General features: G+C 49.4%; 4 protein-coding genes across 4 annotated transcripts; 2 read left to right on the top strand and 2 right to left on the bottom strand.

Annotated features, from left to right (window-relative positions):
- Positions 1-1,913: 1,913 nt before the first annotated feature.
- VTN00DRAFT_7958 (uncharacterized protein) lies at positions 1,914-5,053 on the bottom strand (the record flags this gene model as incomplete). The annotated part of the gene is made up of 3 exons (XM_069434758.1): positions 1,914-4,524; positions 4,580-4,834; positions 4,893-5,053. 3 exons carry the CDS (start codon positions 5,051-5,053, stop codon positions 1,914-1,916), a joined length of 3,027 nt encoding a protein of 1,008 aa, XP_069286224.1.
- A 118-nt stretch (positions 5,054-5,171) lies between these two features.
- Positions 5,172-6,427, top strand: VTN00DRAFT_7959 (uncharacterized protein; the record flags this gene model as incomplete). The annotated part of the gene is made up of 6 exons (XM_069434759.1): positions 5,172-5,233; positions 5,298-5,826; positions 5,880-6,021; positions 6,075-6,175; positions 6,241-6,289; positions 6,348-6,427. 6 exons carry the CDS (start codon positions 5,172-5,174, stop codon positions 6,425-6,427), a joined length of 963 nt encoding a protein of 320 aa, XP_069286225.1.
- Positions 6,428-8,985: 2,558 nt separating this feature from the next.
- Positions 8,986-10,392, bottom strand: VTN00DRAFT_7960 (uncharacterized protein; the record flags this gene model as incomplete). Its single annotated transcript, XM_069434761.1, has 5 exons — positions 8,986-9,380; positions 9,454-9,521; positions 9,590-9,707; positions 9,781-10,162; positions 10,243-10,392. The coding sequence occupies 5 exons, from the start codon at positions 10,390-10,392 to the stop codon at positions 8,986-8,988; spliced, it is 1,113 nt and encodes a 370-aa protein (XP_069286226.1).
- Positions 10,393-13,403: 3,011 nt separating this feature from the next.
- Positions 13,404-15,201, top strand: VTN00DRAFT_7961 (uncharacterized protein; the record flags this gene model as incomplete). The annotated part of the gene is made up of 5 exons (XM_069434762.1): positions 13,404-13,700; positions 13,758-14,001; positions 14,062-14,180; positions 14,242-14,997; positions 15,106-15,201. 5 exons carry the CDS (start codon positions 13,404-13,406, stop codon positions 15,199-15,201), a joined length of 1,512 nt encoding a protein of 503 aa, XP_069286227.1.
- Positions 15,202-16,187: the final 986 nt, after the last annotated feature.

Below are 16,187 nucleotides of genomic sequence, written 5' to 3' on the forward strand. Positions count from 1 at the left end.
TTGCAGCAACTGGCCTCGTTCCATTCAACCCTGATCGTGTCCTTGCGAATATGGATATCCAGCTGAAAACACCTACCCCCCTGGAACCGATCCAGTGATATATGGGCACCAGAGACACCTCATAATATCATGCAATTAGAGCGCCAAGCAACTACTATCAAGGCCTTGCTTAAGCGACGCACGCAGAGTCCTCCAAGCCCAACAGATGCAGCTTTAAACCAGCTTATCAAGGGGTGTCAAATGGCTGTGAACAGCGCAGTGCTTCTGGCAAAGGAAAATCACGATTTACGGGCCGCAAATGAGAAACAGCGACAAAAAAGTAAGCGATCTAATAAGCAGATATCCTGTACAGCAGGCCTTACTGTACAGGAAGGTCGGCAACTTATAGAACGCGAGAATCAGGTCCCTGAAGTTCCAACTGCATTAGCTGTAGAATCAGCATCTTCAGCTTCTCTGCAGCGTACACGCGCTCCGCCGACATGCAGTGATTGTCATACTATAGGACATAATAGGCCGCAATGTCCTAAGCGTACTATTTCCTAATTTTTTTGTATATAATGGTTGTGTTACATAGAAAATTGAGCATCAAGCTGCGCGGTCGTGTTCGGTGGTGGATTACGTTAGTTAACATGACTAAGTGATGACTAAGCATATCCCCACACCGCGCGAATCTCAAGCTTCGCTTCGAGTTTTCTCAACTCCGAAATCTTTCTTCCCCCAAACATGTCCAACAAAACTGACGCTCATGCCATGATGAGGCAGACAGTCGCAAAGGAAATGCTTTTTTCGCAATGACTACTAACTTTTATTAGGTATGTTCCATTCATACTCTTTATACATTGTCTCCCAATTTCCACACATGCCCCGATCTCCCAAGCTCTCAAGACAACCATCACCCCATCTCAATTGAATCCTCATTACTCGCCCCCGTCTTCCATTTCACCTTAATCTATCCTACCCCAATGCCAGCGCATCAAACACATCAAAGGCAACGCACAACCCAACGACATGATGAGAACATTCTTGAACCGGAATTTTTTAGGAAGAGCCGGAAGAGGTATGGCAAAGTTTGGGCGCCTCCTACCCCTCTCGCTTTATTACTCACCCACCTGCGGAACGTGCCTTCATCACTTCACGTATTTCCTCTGATTGGTGCACCCGATGGCATCGTCATATGCTTTTCGGGTGTTCGTTTTTCGGGGCGGAATATGTGCATGTTTGGGGGAGGTGCGGGGACGCAGTGTTGGGGGTGGGAGGGAAGGAGGCATTATGTCTGGCTTTGTCGTCGATGCTTAGAATGGTTCTGCTGATGATGAGTGTGTGTGGTTTTGACGTGTTGTGATGCGCTGGTTTTTTTGTTGCTCCGTTAATCGAGAGCAGACTTATTCTCATTATTGCTAGGCGCGGTTTTCGTTGCTGACGCTATTGGTTTAGCTTAGGTCTTTTTGAGATGAGAAAAGGGTTTTCTGTGTGGACGGGCTACATTCTGTGAGATTGGGATCGTTAGTTGGTAAAAGTATCATTGTTCTGATGGGTTGAGAATTCTTGGATTGAGACCCATTGTAGCTATTTTTCAGTGTTCCTAGAGTCTTGGTAGGCGATTGAAGATGTCCTACAAGGCGAGCAGAGACCAGGTGTGGGTTTTAGGAACTGAAGACAAAACTCTTATACAGCATTAATGTGATCTCTGACCAGAGGTTTCAGCTTTCGGAAGAAATGTATCATGTCAAATGGATTTCTTTTATACACTGTAACTCTAAATGCGTACATACTTTTTTGTCCACCGACTCCCAAGGATATAAAACCTTTTTTGAAGAGACAACATTCCAAGACATAGAACATAAAAAACACTTAACGCCTCACACATGCATGTACTGCATCAGTACAAGCCCCGTACATTATCCCTCTCTCGATCAAGCAATGTTAACAAACTGCCGCTTCTTGCTTTCCTTCTGCTTGCGCTGCTCCTCTTCCCAGATATCCTCGTCCACGTAGTCCTTCTTGGTCCGGTCCCCGACCTGGTTGCCGATGTACTGCAAGGCAGCAAGGTTGAAGCCCATCTCGTCCTTCTGCCTTGCCAGCACACGGCGCAGAGAGGCCCTGATCCCGTCCAGCATTGGCCGCATCATCTTGCTCGCGATGATCTGGCGGTGGTGCGTCTTGAGCATGAAAAACAGCACGCGGCACGTGAGCGGGATCTCCCACTCGCGGCTGGCCCAGATGTTGAGGAAGGTGAATAGCGCGGGGAGCTTGGAGAAAGGTAGGACGAGGAGCGCGTCCTGCAGCGACGCGGCGGGGATCTTCTGCACCACGTTGAGGACGTGTCGCTCGGCGGAGATGTTGCCCAGCGCGATGTAGAGCGGGTTGCGGGCCGGCGGGGCCGCGTTCGGGTTCCTCGCTTTGGTCTCCTTCCATTCGCGCAACTGCTTGAGGTCCTCGACGCCGAGGTCGAGGGCTTCGACGATCTTTTCACCAGCCGTAAGGGTGGCGATGGTCTGCTTGCCTGCGTCGACGGCTTCGGGCTTCTCATCGCCTTCTTCTTCCTGTTCCAGTGAAGCCGTGAGGGTGCTGTCGTAGAGTTCTTCCAGTTCCTTCTCACGCTCTTCTTCGAGGAAGATTTGCTCGTCGGTCTGGTACCAGGTCCGGAGACTCTTGTCGTGACTGGCTGTCACGATGAACTCGCCCGAGTGGCTGACGGCCAACGCCCAGATCTCACCGTGGTGACCTTCAAGCTTCTGGATCTGCTCGAACTTGTCGCCGTCCCAGTACTTGATCACGCGGTCCTTACTGGCACTGAAGAAATGATGTCCGTTGCCTTCGTTGTTGTTGGGGATAAAGCCAACCGCCATAATGCTGTCCTGGTGGGCGAAGAATGCCTTGTGGCAGTCACCAAAGTCCAAGCCCCAGATACGGACGTTCTTGTCCGCGGAGCAAGTCACGATCAATTTGCTGTCGTAGGATACGTCCATGTTCAAGACAGGAAGCTTATGGCCATAGAGGTTGAGGAAGAGCTTAAGGGTATCAGTGAAGAAGACCTTGACGGTATTGTCCAAGAGAGCCACGGCAATGAGTCGGGAGTCTGGAGAGAAGCGGACACTAAGGATGTCATCTGCGACCTTCAAAGTCCTCGTGTGCACAAGCTTGAGTCGAGGCGTTGTTCGCTTGGTACCAGGGATCTCTTCTTGCACAACCTGGAAGTTCCAGAACTTGGCAGACTTGTCTGCACTGCCCGTCACCATGGACTTGCCATCAGGATGAACCTGCAGACTCCAGACCGGACCGTCGTGTGCCTTGATCGTATCAAGGAGCGTCGAAGACGCGATATCAAAGACCTCCAGCTCGCCATTCTTGTTGCCTACAACCACAATCTTGTCTCCTGGTAAGAAAGAGCAGCATAGAGAGTAGCCACACTCCAAGGTTCGTAGACAGCTCTGGGTTCGTACATTCCAGATCTTGAGACTGCCGTTGGAGGCTGATGCGAGCATTCGGTCGTCAGAGCTAAGGGCTACCGACCGGATATCTGTTCTATGACCAGGTATATCGACCGCAAGCGTCCGGCTGTACTCCGCTTCTTCGCTCTCTTTCTTCTTTTTGGCTGCCGTCACCACACTGTAGGTTTCCAGCTGGTTGTTCGTTGTGGCCGCGAGGAGCTGAAGATTGCCGCTTGACTTCGTCGTTGCCCAGTCAAAAGAACGCATTTTCCCGCCTGTTCGAACAATGACATGTGGTACAAAGACCTCCGTCACCGGTGCGGAGGACACATCCTCCGGCTTGTCAGCGTCCGCCGCCTTCTCACCGTCCGCAGCGCGCTCCGCTTCCTTCTCCTTTCTTCTCTTGCGCTTCCTTGCCAAGCTCTTCTGGACTTCCGTTTCTGAGCGAATCCGCCAGATCTCGATCGACTTTTCGGAGCCGTGAACGCCGAAGTAATCCGCGCGAGGATGGAAGCGGATCCCGATCGTGCGGTCTTTGCCATTCCGATAAAACGTCCCCCTTTCCGTCAAAATCTTCCGGTTATCTGATCCGACCTTCTCCTTGGCAATCTCAATCATTGCAGTTTCGTCGATGGACCAGACCTTGAGCTCTCCGTCGTTGCCCGCAGTAATGCAGCCACTCTGGTCGGGCGACAGCCCAAGGCTCCAGCACTCTCCATTACTTTGGGTGACATGCGTCTCAATGCAATGCTGCGACGCAAGATCCCAAACCTTAATCAGAGAGTCCTTGCCTGTGGTTAACAGAAATCCCCCATGATCACTCTGGCCTGCGCCATTGAGAAGCGTGAGAGCATCGGAAGACGGCGAGAGGAAGTGTAGCGAGGTAATCTGGTCGGTATGTCCACGGAGCTTGAATAGTCCAACTTCAGCGATCAAGTCCCACACGATTATGTCTGTGTCTTTAGAACCACTGGCTAATCGCACGCCGGAGTTATCGAACGCAAGATGCGTGATGGCGGACTTGTGGCCATTGAAAGAGATCATGCTAGTCGCTAGTCTTGAGTCCCATAGTCTAATGCTACCATCTGCATAGCTAGAAAAATAAGAGTAAGCTTGCGCACATCCTCTGCGCACTTGACGTGACTTACCCGACGGCGAAGATATCCTGGTCGGCCTTGCTCTGCGTAATGGCGGTCACTTCAGCATTGCAGTTCGCATCCCGCCAGCGACTGAGAAGCTCTCCCTTCTTCACATCCCAGCAGAGAACTTCCTCGCCCGCTCCGACTATCGCTCGCCCTGCACCCGTGCGCCGCGCGGTACCAGAGGCATCTTCATCTCTGGTCCAGACCGCATTCGACGAGGCAGAGGTAACGAGTCCGAAAGTCTTCGAATGCTCGAATTTCCTGCAAGAGTCAGTCTCCAGGAACCAGAAAATAGCACAAACAGCAGGGTTTTGCTTACAGGTATGACTTGACCATCTTTCGGCGTCGCGGACAAAATTTTGGAGCTTCCGCATGCTGAGCGCCGCAGGTCGATTGATGCGCTTCACTAGCGCCGACTGTCGACCAGCGCCCGCGGGAGTCTACGGGCGGCTGCAGCGACCCGCTGAGCAGCTCGGCCATCCCCGGTCACCGTGCCCCGGACTAGACCAACAATCCAGCGACACGACATCACGTCCTGTGCAGGTCGGGATAGAAACAGAAAAGAGGTTTAAAGTGTGATGAGCACCGGCCTGCCATCATGCTTCTGTTAGACTACCAGAACGTCCTGATTCAGTCCCTCCTCACGGAGCGGTTCTCCGGGTACGCCCCGCCAATATAACATACACATGGCAGCTCGAGGCCACCGCTGACGTCTCCTATACAGGGCACCTCCCGTCTCAATCGACCAGATCGTTTCTGATTTTGACGGCGTCACCTTCCATCTCTCTACTCCCGAGTCCAAAACCAAGATCCTCATCTCCATTTCCGTGAAATGCTTCCGAGAGCTTGTCCAATATGGCGCCCAGGCGGTCCTGGAACGGGAGTACGGTCCCTACATTGTCCCTCCAGAGCCGGGGTATGACTTCTCCGTTCTGATTGATCTGGAGAACTTGCCGGCCGAGCAAGAGGCCAGGGATGACCTGATCATGCGTCTGGCACTGTTGAAGCGCAACGCGATGGCTGCTCCGTTTGAGCGTGCCTTCGACGAGTTCGCCAAGCTGTCGGAGGAGGCAGCAAAATATACAACCGAATCTGCTCCGCAGGGCGTGAAGGAAGGTGGAGAAGTCATGGCGATCCATTATCGAGAGGAGGAGGCAATCTACATCAAGGCCAGTCATGACCGGGTTACGGTGATATTCAGCACGATCTTCCGTGAAGAGACGGACCGCATCTTCGGCAAGGTGTTCTTGCAGGTTTGTTTCCACTGGGATGGAACATTGTAATATGGCTGCTGACGGCCTGCTAGGAATTCGTCGACGCCCGGAGGCGTGTACTCACGCTGCAAAACGCCCCCCAGGTTCTCTTCCGCAACGACCCTCCTCTGGAACTGCAAGGAGTTCCTGGGCTGAAAAGCACCAGCGATGATGACATCAGCTATGTTACTTTCGGTACGATTTCGTTCCCCTCGGATATCGGGTTCTTCAGAGCTGACGAAGTAAAGTTCTCTTCCCGCGCCACCTCACCCCTCAGCGTCGTTACGAAAACATCTCTCATATCCAGACCTTCCGTGATTACTTCCACTATCACATCAAGGCTTCAAAGGTAACGGAGGACCCGCTAGAAGCATGTAAGCAGTCAGCTCGTATACTTACTCTCCTGCGATACAGGCATACATTCACACCAGAATGCGGAAACGAACTGCAGACTTCCTGCAAGGTATGAGACGCTCGACCTGTTCTTTATCATATGGTGAGAGGTATGCTAACCATAGCAGTCCTCAACCGGGCACGGCCAGAAAACGAGGAGCGCGAGCGCAAGACGGCCAGCGGACGTACCTTCAGGGTTCAGGGCTAGACTCGGATATCGGCACTGTGGTCTTGTTTATTTGTAGTTACTTACATAGGTTCGTCCTGTATCTACTTTGGAGAAAGAGAGTTATCGGTTCAGCAGTTTCACATTCTTCCTTGATGGTCAACTCGATCCGGGGACAACAAAGCAAGATGTCCTAGGTCCTAGGAGCAGGGCAGGGTTTGGTACAGCAGGAGCAAGCATCTTCCTGTAGCGTTCTTTTATCTGTTCTTTATGAGAGATATGACAGAAGAAATCGATTTCAGACTGCGGCGCAGGCCTTGATCTTCTGATAATCTGTTTCTCATTTACCCATTTCGGGTTTGTGGATGCGATAGCTGCAGTGGCTTGCATAACACTCTAGCGGGCCGCTGGTCATGATTTTCTTTTCATGATCATGATCCATGGGCTTCGGTAGTGTGGTCGGGAATTATCACCACCAACTACTATGACCAAATTATCGACATGCAGTCTTCGATCGGGGTCACATAGCAGACGTGTCTTTCTCAGAGACCATCAATACTCGCGACGGCAACATGCAAGCTGCGGGACCGTCGGGATTTCCCCTTGACTACGATCCGGATTGTAGCAGGCACATGACACCTTGCGTATGCTTCAGCTCTGCAGATTACGTAGAATTGGCAGGGCATACTTCCAGATAAAGGCAAAATATCATTTACCCCGTACAGTACATCCCTGTGGAGAAAAATGACCCAACATCGCTAGTTTTCAGCTCCATCCATCGTGCGCATCCAGCCCTACTGTATCGTACATACAGGCTGCCTTATCTTTCGGCACTGCCCCCCTCCCCCTTGTGCAGGCCACCCACATTGCGGCTTTTTTGTTATATTTTGATCTGGACTGGCTTTATCTAGGATCCGTGACTAGTGCCTGGGTACCCTCCAATGTCTGGGGAGGGGTGAGGAAAGATATGATATAGTAGTGTGTACGTAACATCGAAGACAAGTAACGTAGATATCCCCCCTTCTTTTTTTTTCTCCGCTTTACTGCAGAGTTAGATTAGATTATAGCTTTTCTTCTCGACCTGTTAATATTATTTTATCTGGATAGAAAGCAATGTACGGAAAGTATCCGACACCACAATGTACCATGGAAGAAGATAAATATGTATACAGCTAGGAAGGACCGACACATACTACGTAACTCTCAGCCCTGGCTTGACGATCAATCGATCGACCAACTCTTATCCAACATACACGGGTCCTCCTATTTTGTTAGTCAGAACGCCAGCTGAAACCCATGTGCTGCGTCAGATGATATCACATAATATGATCTCATGCCAGTTCGCCACAAAAAAGTGTCTAGATATCTAGTCGCAGTCTAGGGTACCTAGGTAGTAGTAGTAGTAGGATAGTATGGATCTAGGTGCCACGCGCAAGACAATGACATGCATATGTATATTCCCTGGCCCTCGATGGCACTAGGTACTCTGTATTGCATGGACAGTAAGTACCCCATGCATATGGATCTAATCGATCACTGGGTCCTCTTTGCCTTTCGGACTTTGATGGATTGATTTGATCTCACTAGTTTGTTAAGTCTGCGCTGCCAACACGTTGATTGACTAGGGACTGGTAGGTGGGTAGTTTAGGTAGGTAGGCAAGTAGGCAACTAGACTGCTGACTGCACTCACAAAGTCGACCAGGATGCCGATTAGTGGGGTTGGAATGGGGGGTGTTGGGGCTATGTTAGGTGAGTACTGTACTTGGCTATTTAAGTGCGGGATGCGTGCATGCAGTAGGTAGGTAGGAGACCAGGCCAGCCAAGACAACCCCGTTGGATGTACAGGTGTGTACTGTTACCCTTCAAGGGGTACCCAGTAGGTAGGTAGGTAGGTAGTGGGTAAATGGCAGCTAGTAGGGATCTGGCAGTAAGGGTCCTAGGTGGGGGGTCCGGCTAAATGGGCGCAGTCGAGTAAAACAGGTAGATTGTTCGCGGGACTTGGGGGTGTTGTCTCAGTTGACTCTCTCTTTCTATGAGGTATATATATGTAACGAGAGAGCTGAAGCATCACATGGAGATGTTGTCAATCGAGGAATGGCTCACTTCCGATTCCTGGCTTGGTAAGTGGTATTATCGTCAACTCTGTTTCATGACTTGTCTTTTAATTTATTAAACAAGTATTGTTACCGTCTACACTGGCAAAATACTTGGGCATGGCAAAGACCCGAGCAGCAGCCGCATCGAGGATCGGCTTCTCCAAGTGATCAATATCCCCACGTACCTGTAAACCAAGAGCAAAAGAGCGACAAAAGCATTCGAAAAAGCTAAATACTATATAAATGTGACTTTGAGCCATGTTGGTAAATGAATAATTGAGAAAATCTTGTTAAACAAGTGTTCTGAAAGTGAAAAAAAGTATATATGTGATTTTTCTTTTCACGTTCACAGAACCTTGAATGAAAGTGTGTTAGATTAAGGAAAGTACGTACACATGTATACATATCACAATACCTTTTTCCTTTGTAGGAGACACGGTACAGGCCTGTCTATGAATGAAAGTATGGCCCGATCCAGCTCAGAGTGCGACTGGCGAACATCCCTCAGTGGCTATTGATTATAACCGACTCATAAGAGTGATTCCCATCGTGGTCATACGAGATCGTGATCTCGTTGGTCTGCTTTATGTAGCTCTTGGTGCCATTCCCACCCTGGGCAGCGCTGAGAATGCTCTTGTCGCTCTGGTCGTCCCGTTTGGTGGGCAACACGGTACCCTTGTTCCGATAGTTTCCGGAGAAGACACCACCCCTGCTGATGCTGTTTCTGACCTTGCCGCCGCCGCTGCTGAGCTGGTACCCGTTGGACTGTTCCCGGCCGCTGCTGTAGTTGCGCGAGGAGCGCAGCTTGGTGAGGAGTGCGCGGAGCGAGGGCAGGGACACGGCGACGATGGTCAGGCCCGTTTCGGCGGCGGCCCAGAGGAGGAGGTTTCCTGCGAAATCTGCGGGTTGGTTGTGTTGTTAATGCCTGGATAATTACAGCAAGGCAACGTGGGACGTGGCGTCAAAACTCACAGGTTATGTCGTAGGTTTTGTTCAGGTCCGGGAGGTAAGAGGTCTTGACGAATGCCGAAACAGCCGCACTAGAGACGGTTATTTTCATGAGCGAGAGAAAAATCACCATGAGTGCCAGATAGAGAATAGCGCTTACAAGATACCCAGGCTCATAGCGAGGCCGATACCGATCTTCTCGCGAGTCTTCATCTGAAGACTCCAGACGATTTTCCAGGGGAGAAGAGCAAGCATGAAATCCATCAGGCCGGAGTACGCTTCGACGAATGTCAGAAAAAAAGGCCTCCTTTTCCTTTTGCCATCCAATCTGACGTAGTAGGTAAAACTTACCTCCCGCAAATATGGCAAAGTTATTCACGGCCTCAAGCGGCCAGCATTTTGCAGGGATGCTAGTGTCCCAGTTCGCCTCTACTGGAACGCACTTGATGACATAGAATAGGGCACAAAGATCCATGACGAGGTTCATCGAGATGATGATGAACCACAGGAGGACTTTTTGCCATTTCTCGACCACGATCCGCAGCAGTGTGAATGCAAATGACGTCTTGCTCAGACAGCAACCGACGATGGCCACGACCTCGCCGATCAGAACGTACTTCATAGCTAAGGGTACGTTGGCTGGAGGCGGCTCGTGGAGCAGGTCAACCAGGTGTTTTCCAAGACCACTTTTGACTGATAGCGTGATGAGAGCCGTGTAGATGGCCAACAGTATCTGATACAAATTAGGTTGTCAGCAATATATACCTACTACATAAACATTTTAAACACGATCGAGGACAACCACACACTGACCCATGAGAGTATCACGATCCAGTCATCCCAACCAAGCCTACTGCCGATCAAGAACTTGCAATAGACGCGTAAACAGATTATCACCAAAGGGACGATGGTGACCACCCACATCACAATGGTGACTTTTGGGCCCTCGTCGTCGACAGCCATGATGATGGGGGGACGGCAGGAAAGACAGAACGAGATACCAACTGAGGGACGGCCTGGAACGATTCACGCAGCGGAATGATCACTTGTAGAGACAACGACCAAGTATATGTATACTGGTCTCCTAGGTTGAAGTGCTCGTAGGGATGCCAGCCCTCCCATCTCCCAAACAATGCATTGTAGAACATGCATGGGAAATCAGTGCTTTCTTACTGCGTGGTACAGAGTCCAGGAGTCATGGAAAATGAAATAAATTGAAGTATAAAATATTAGGTACCTCGTATAGGTGCTCAGATACCAGTTTCCAAGTCAGGGACATCAGACAGCAACCCATGGCTGAGATCATTGTCCTTCCCAACTTCCTCCATGCTCCTTCTTCCTGGCACATAACCGAATCGTGTACGTATGGAGTACGAGGAACTCCATACGGCTGGGGTACAGGGTATGTACAAGGTATATTCCGTCGGGTTACAGATCGGGCCATGTCAAACGACGCCGCTAAACTGGCTTGACAGGACACCATCACTTCGCATCAATGCGCCACCGATGCAAAGTTCACGCCAAGAGCTGTGACAGCTGGGACTAAAAGACGACGCTCGACCTCGGTAGAAATTTTAAAACACATGCCGTCTTCGCGGCACAATTTCCCCGGCAAATAACAAAGAAATTCCTTTTAGTCCTCGGAGGCTAGCAAGGATTGCCGGCGCCATGACAGATCACATCGCAGCTCCGATTGGCTTCAGCGCCAACGACTCACGCTTCTTTCAACGTCGAGCAAGGGCATGAGACGCGCCGGTGGCAACTACTACACAGTGAACAAAGAAAAAGAAAAGTATATTGTCCATGGCGCATCAGGACCACTGGTTTTTCTTCGACCGTTTCCTCTCTCAGGAGTCAGGAGTAAGGGGGAAAAAAGGGAAAAGAAATGCTGACGCATCTAGTACGCATGATATCTGTGGCGCAGCAGGCAGTATTAGGTCCAGATACTTTTTTCTTCGCCGACCGTCACCTGTCTCAGCCTCCATCATGCGTGGTTGGTAAACGAGTCACAGGCGAACGAGGCTACGAACAAAGGCTGCACGGGTTAATTAATTGGAACGTGTGACGGTGCAAATCTTGACGCCAGCCATCTTGGGGAGAGTGGATTCAATTTTGTATTCTCCCGAAGTGTCGCAGGGAATATTTCCAGTTTACTCGTATCAAGAAGATCTTTTTATTTGATGTTACTGAGGTAGGATACATGTCATGAAGGTAGAAGTCAAATATGAAAACTCCACAACATTGGAGCAGAAGAAAACCGAGTGATACTCTTATCTAACTCGCGTGTCGAGATCCATACTGAACGAAAAGGGGAAGGAGCCTTATAGCACGTTGTTCCCTAACTGCGGCGCAGCATTGATCAAGCGTTCCCACCTAGACGCTCCGCACACGACGCGGTCTGAGTACTTCACTTGACGGGCCTAAACCATCCATCCATATGCGATACCCCAGGCTCCGAAAAGGCCCATTGACACCTGACACTTTGACAGGGTTCCAACCTTTGGAATTAGACTGGAAAGATCCAATCGGCACCGTGCCGATGTAGAATCCCAATTTTTTTCTTTGGTCCCTTGACAATGAAGGGAATCCGAGTATGAGAATGTTCATTTGGAGATGGGAATTCCACTTCCTAGTATCGTCCGTATTACTGGATCCTGTGCTTATGGAATGACCAGAGGCACATGGTACATACCTCATAAAGTTAAGGGGAGAGTGATGTTACATCAGATTTTAGCTATTTCCCGCGATATTACGCAACGGAGGGGAATCTTATTTCCTGGCCGACAGACGTGAGCGTGGAGATGATGTACTCAATATTTCAGAAAAATATCTTAAGAAACTATGCAGATATTCCAATCCAGCAATCAGGACCCGGTCTGGTGGTTTTCTCCCTGCCGATCCAACTCGCCTAGCGCATTCCCTAGTTACATAAAGTGTAGGCATCTCGAAGGAAATCTTCCGTATGCCGTCTCTGCCCTGCTCCAGGATGGGTTCGGTGAACTTTGAAGGATCCTAGCAAGGTCAATCTCTCTCTCATCCTTGTCCTCGGCTCATCTATGTGCCCGCACACCGAGTATACATGCCTAGGGAAGTTAGGCGTAAAATGTTCACACCGTATGTTAGTACTTGGCATCACATCCAATAGTTGTGCATTCCGTACGGAGTAAATGTACTTATCTCTATCCCTGTTCAAAAGCTCAGCCACTTTTACTAAAAAAAAAAAAAAAAAAGAACGGGAAGGCTGTCTGGCACGGACGAGCCGATCATATGCCTTTCTATCAAACAAAGACAGGATCCAGACTTCAGCTGTGCCACGGGAAAACCAAGGAACTGGGTGTCCGGGGGATGATACCCATATGAAAAAGACGGTGTGAGATTCATCGATGCCTTGGAACTGCCGTTAATTCTCGGCTCCAACGGCATTCACGTCCATGGTACCGATACCTAGTGCTCCTATTATCTAGAGATACGAGTCGGAAACCATGACTTTGTCTACTCATAGTCTACAGAAATCTTTGAAAGATTAAGCAAGTAGAATTGCTCCCTTAGTAGCTGGACATTCGGGGCCAAGTCATAGAATTGAAAGTCAGGCCCAACAACAGAGAGCGGCGATGATTACTAGTACTGTCAGCCTGATCATCCCGTGTTACTGGATACACTGGACGAGAGATTCGGCCCAGGGTACATTAGTGAAGCAAGGATTTTGGTTCTACACTCGTATTTGTGACTGACAATATTATTAATTGACACGCAATATGCATTTCCGATAACTTACTCCGTACGCAAATCCATTATCCATCCGGGAAATGGGGACCGCTTGCACCCCCTGAGTAAATGCCGGCCGTTCTCTGTCCCCATAATTCTCAAACCTTTTTCAAGGGTGTTTCTCCCCCCGCCCTCGATCCAGTTCAGAACACAATTTTAGGTGTTAAAAGCCACGTGGGTTGCATGGTTTTTTTGACACCATCGCCATCATGCCGTCGCTTATCGACATTGCTGTCAACCTAGCGTTGAGCGGCGCAGTCCTCGTACTGTCCACATTCCTTTGGAACTACCTTCGTTCTCCCCTGAAGTCCTATCCCGGCCCTTTTGCTACCAATTTCACAAACTTCTGGCGTTTTCTTGATGTCCACAAAGGACGCTGTGACATTACACACAACGCTCTTCATCGCAAACATGGAATTGCCGTTCGAATGGGACCCAACGTTCTCAGCTTGTCTGACCCGAATTTGATCAGCAAGGTCTTCACGACCAAGAACCCATGGAAGAAGGTAGTTAGATATCGTTTTCTGTCCGTCAAAGACTTCGGGCTTCTCACAGGCGAATAGAGTACGATGTACGGCGTCAATGATGTGATGGTATCCGGGAAGAGAGTGTCCAACCTCTTCGGAACCACTGACGAGAAGTGGCATTCGACTGTCATCCGACCGGTCAAGTCATTATATTCGATGACAAAGGTGCAAGATGTCGAGCACTGTGTGGATGCAGTAATCAACCTCTATTTGGAGAAGCTCCAGGAGAGGTTCGTCAGCCCCGGAAAAGCATGCGATATGGCTGACTACATGTTGTACTGTAAGAGTTGAGCATGAAGGCTGTCCCGGTATTCTCATGCTCTTATTGACTTGTCCCCAGTTGCCTGGGATACAATGAGCCAGGTCACTTTCTCGGAGACTCTGGGTATTCTTGAAGCTGGAAACGATGACAGGAAATTCCTGGAGACTTCCTACCGAAGCCTTGATTATTTCGCACCGGTAATGACCGCAGAGTAATCTGAATGCCTTTGTAGCAATGTGACATTAACACCTCCAATAGGTCTGCCAGATCCCTGAATTGGACCTTCTCTTGGACAAGAACCCGATCTACCGCCTGGGACCCCCAAGCTTCGGCTGGGCTACCCTCTTCAGCATTGAAGCCCTGAAGAAGCGTATCGCACGAGGCCCGACACTGGATGGCAAGAATGATTTCTTGGACAAGTTCCTTGAAGCGAAGAAGAAGCACCCCGAACTTGTCGACGACGGCATGGTGGTTACCTATCTCCTCAGCAATGTGCTTGCCGGTAGTGACACCACGGCTATCTCCTTGTGCTCTGCCATATATTACATTCTGAAGCATCCGAAGGTTCATCGCAAGCTGCGCGAAGAGATCCATCGCGCACAGTTGCCCATCCCTGCGAGCTGGAAAGACATTCAGGACCTTCCATACCTCAACGCGGTCATGAGAGAGGCCATGCGTATTCACCCCGGTGTCGGACTCATGTTGGAGCGTATTGTACCAGAGGGAGGGCTTACTCTCCCTGACGGCCGCTTCGTCCCTGCAGGCACTATCGTCGGCATGAACCCTTGGGTGATCAACCGTAATGAAGAAGTCTTTGGACCCAACACGGACAAGTTCATTCCTGAAAGATGGCTCAAGTATGATCATGAGACCGAGGAGCAGTTCAGTGCTCGGGTGTCAAGAATGAAGGGCTGTGATCTGACGTTCGGCGCCGGATCACGCGTGTGTATCGGAAGGTACCTCAGCCAGTTTGAGAGCTACAAACTGATTGCGACCATGTTCACCAAGTTTGATGTAAGTGCCAACTTTTCCCTTTCATTCTGCTCAGCCTTCCACGTTCAGATACTGTGATATCTGGACGTTTCCCACCATATCTATGAACTTCTAGTAACATCTTCGCAGATCGAACTTGCAGACCCCAAGGACGACTGGAAGATCATCAACTCCTGGTTTGTCAGACAATTAAACATCCCGGTTGTCCTGAAGAACAGGGTCTGATCGTAGCTGAGCACTGAGTTGTTTGTGTGTTATTGTGTTATTATACAGTGACTTTCGGGCTACAATTCTCCGTTAGCGCAAGCTTGCTGATATTCTTTACATTCGTTTCATTTTCTTCCTGTAGTTGGTACTGCCCTTAGCGAATTATATAATTTCTTATACATACTCTAGAAGTTCCGTGCAACCCAGGACCTGGTGCTTTTTTTGAGTTCATAATAGAAGGTCGTCACCATCCACACACCGACTGCAAATCAAAGCCAGTCAGCCACGAGGAATCTCTTCCGATGCTGTCTGTGGAAGCGGCCTGGCATCAGAGGTCCCTTAAGGGTACTGCTTACTCTGAAATCTTTGATTCCTGTCCACAAAGCCTAGAAAAGTGCCTCACCTGGTGCATGAAGTTTCGCGCTGGATCTGAGACGATGGCATGTGGTAAGATTGCCATAGCTTATCTTGAAAAAAAATTAATTAGTAATCTGCAACCGTCGCCGGAGATAACGTATAGAGAGTTTTTTTCATATTTTAAGAATATATTCAATTCAACATGAAGTTGTTCATCTTCCTCTGTTACCCATGGCTGTCTGCCGAGAAACGTCCCAAACCAATTTCAAGTTGTATGCACGAAGAAGTGTGCCAGGACACCGTTCTTTGTCTTCTCTGCATAGGATCTGCTTGCAGTGTCTCTCGAATTTGAGATTAGACAAAAGGGGATCAGCAAGATAAGTGTAGAACTAGCAAAACAAATTGTAGTTTGACCTTTCCGTCCAATACTTGTAAATAGTAGGTACTTCAATGTCGGCTTTCGGCACGATTCTATTCCCAATGTTCTAACATTAATTTTCTCAGTTAGAAACTGAAATATCTTGCAAGTTTTCTGCGGGAAGCTTTCGCATCTTAGGGGTATCAAGCATGCAGCGAAGTCAAGCGTTGAAGGCGTGAGATTTTAGCCGAAGCGGTTTGCGCTTAATCATCACTATAACTAACGTAAT

This window comes from Thermoascus crustaceus (assembly GCF_041956765.1).
Source record: "Thermoascus crustaceus strain CBS 181.67 unplaced genomic scaffold VTN00scaffold_5, whole genome shotgun sequence".
NCBI classification, from domain to species: domain Eukaryota; kingdom Fungi; phylum Ascomycota; class Eurotiomycetes; order Eurotiales; family Thermoascaceae; genus Thermoascus; species Thermoascus crustaceus.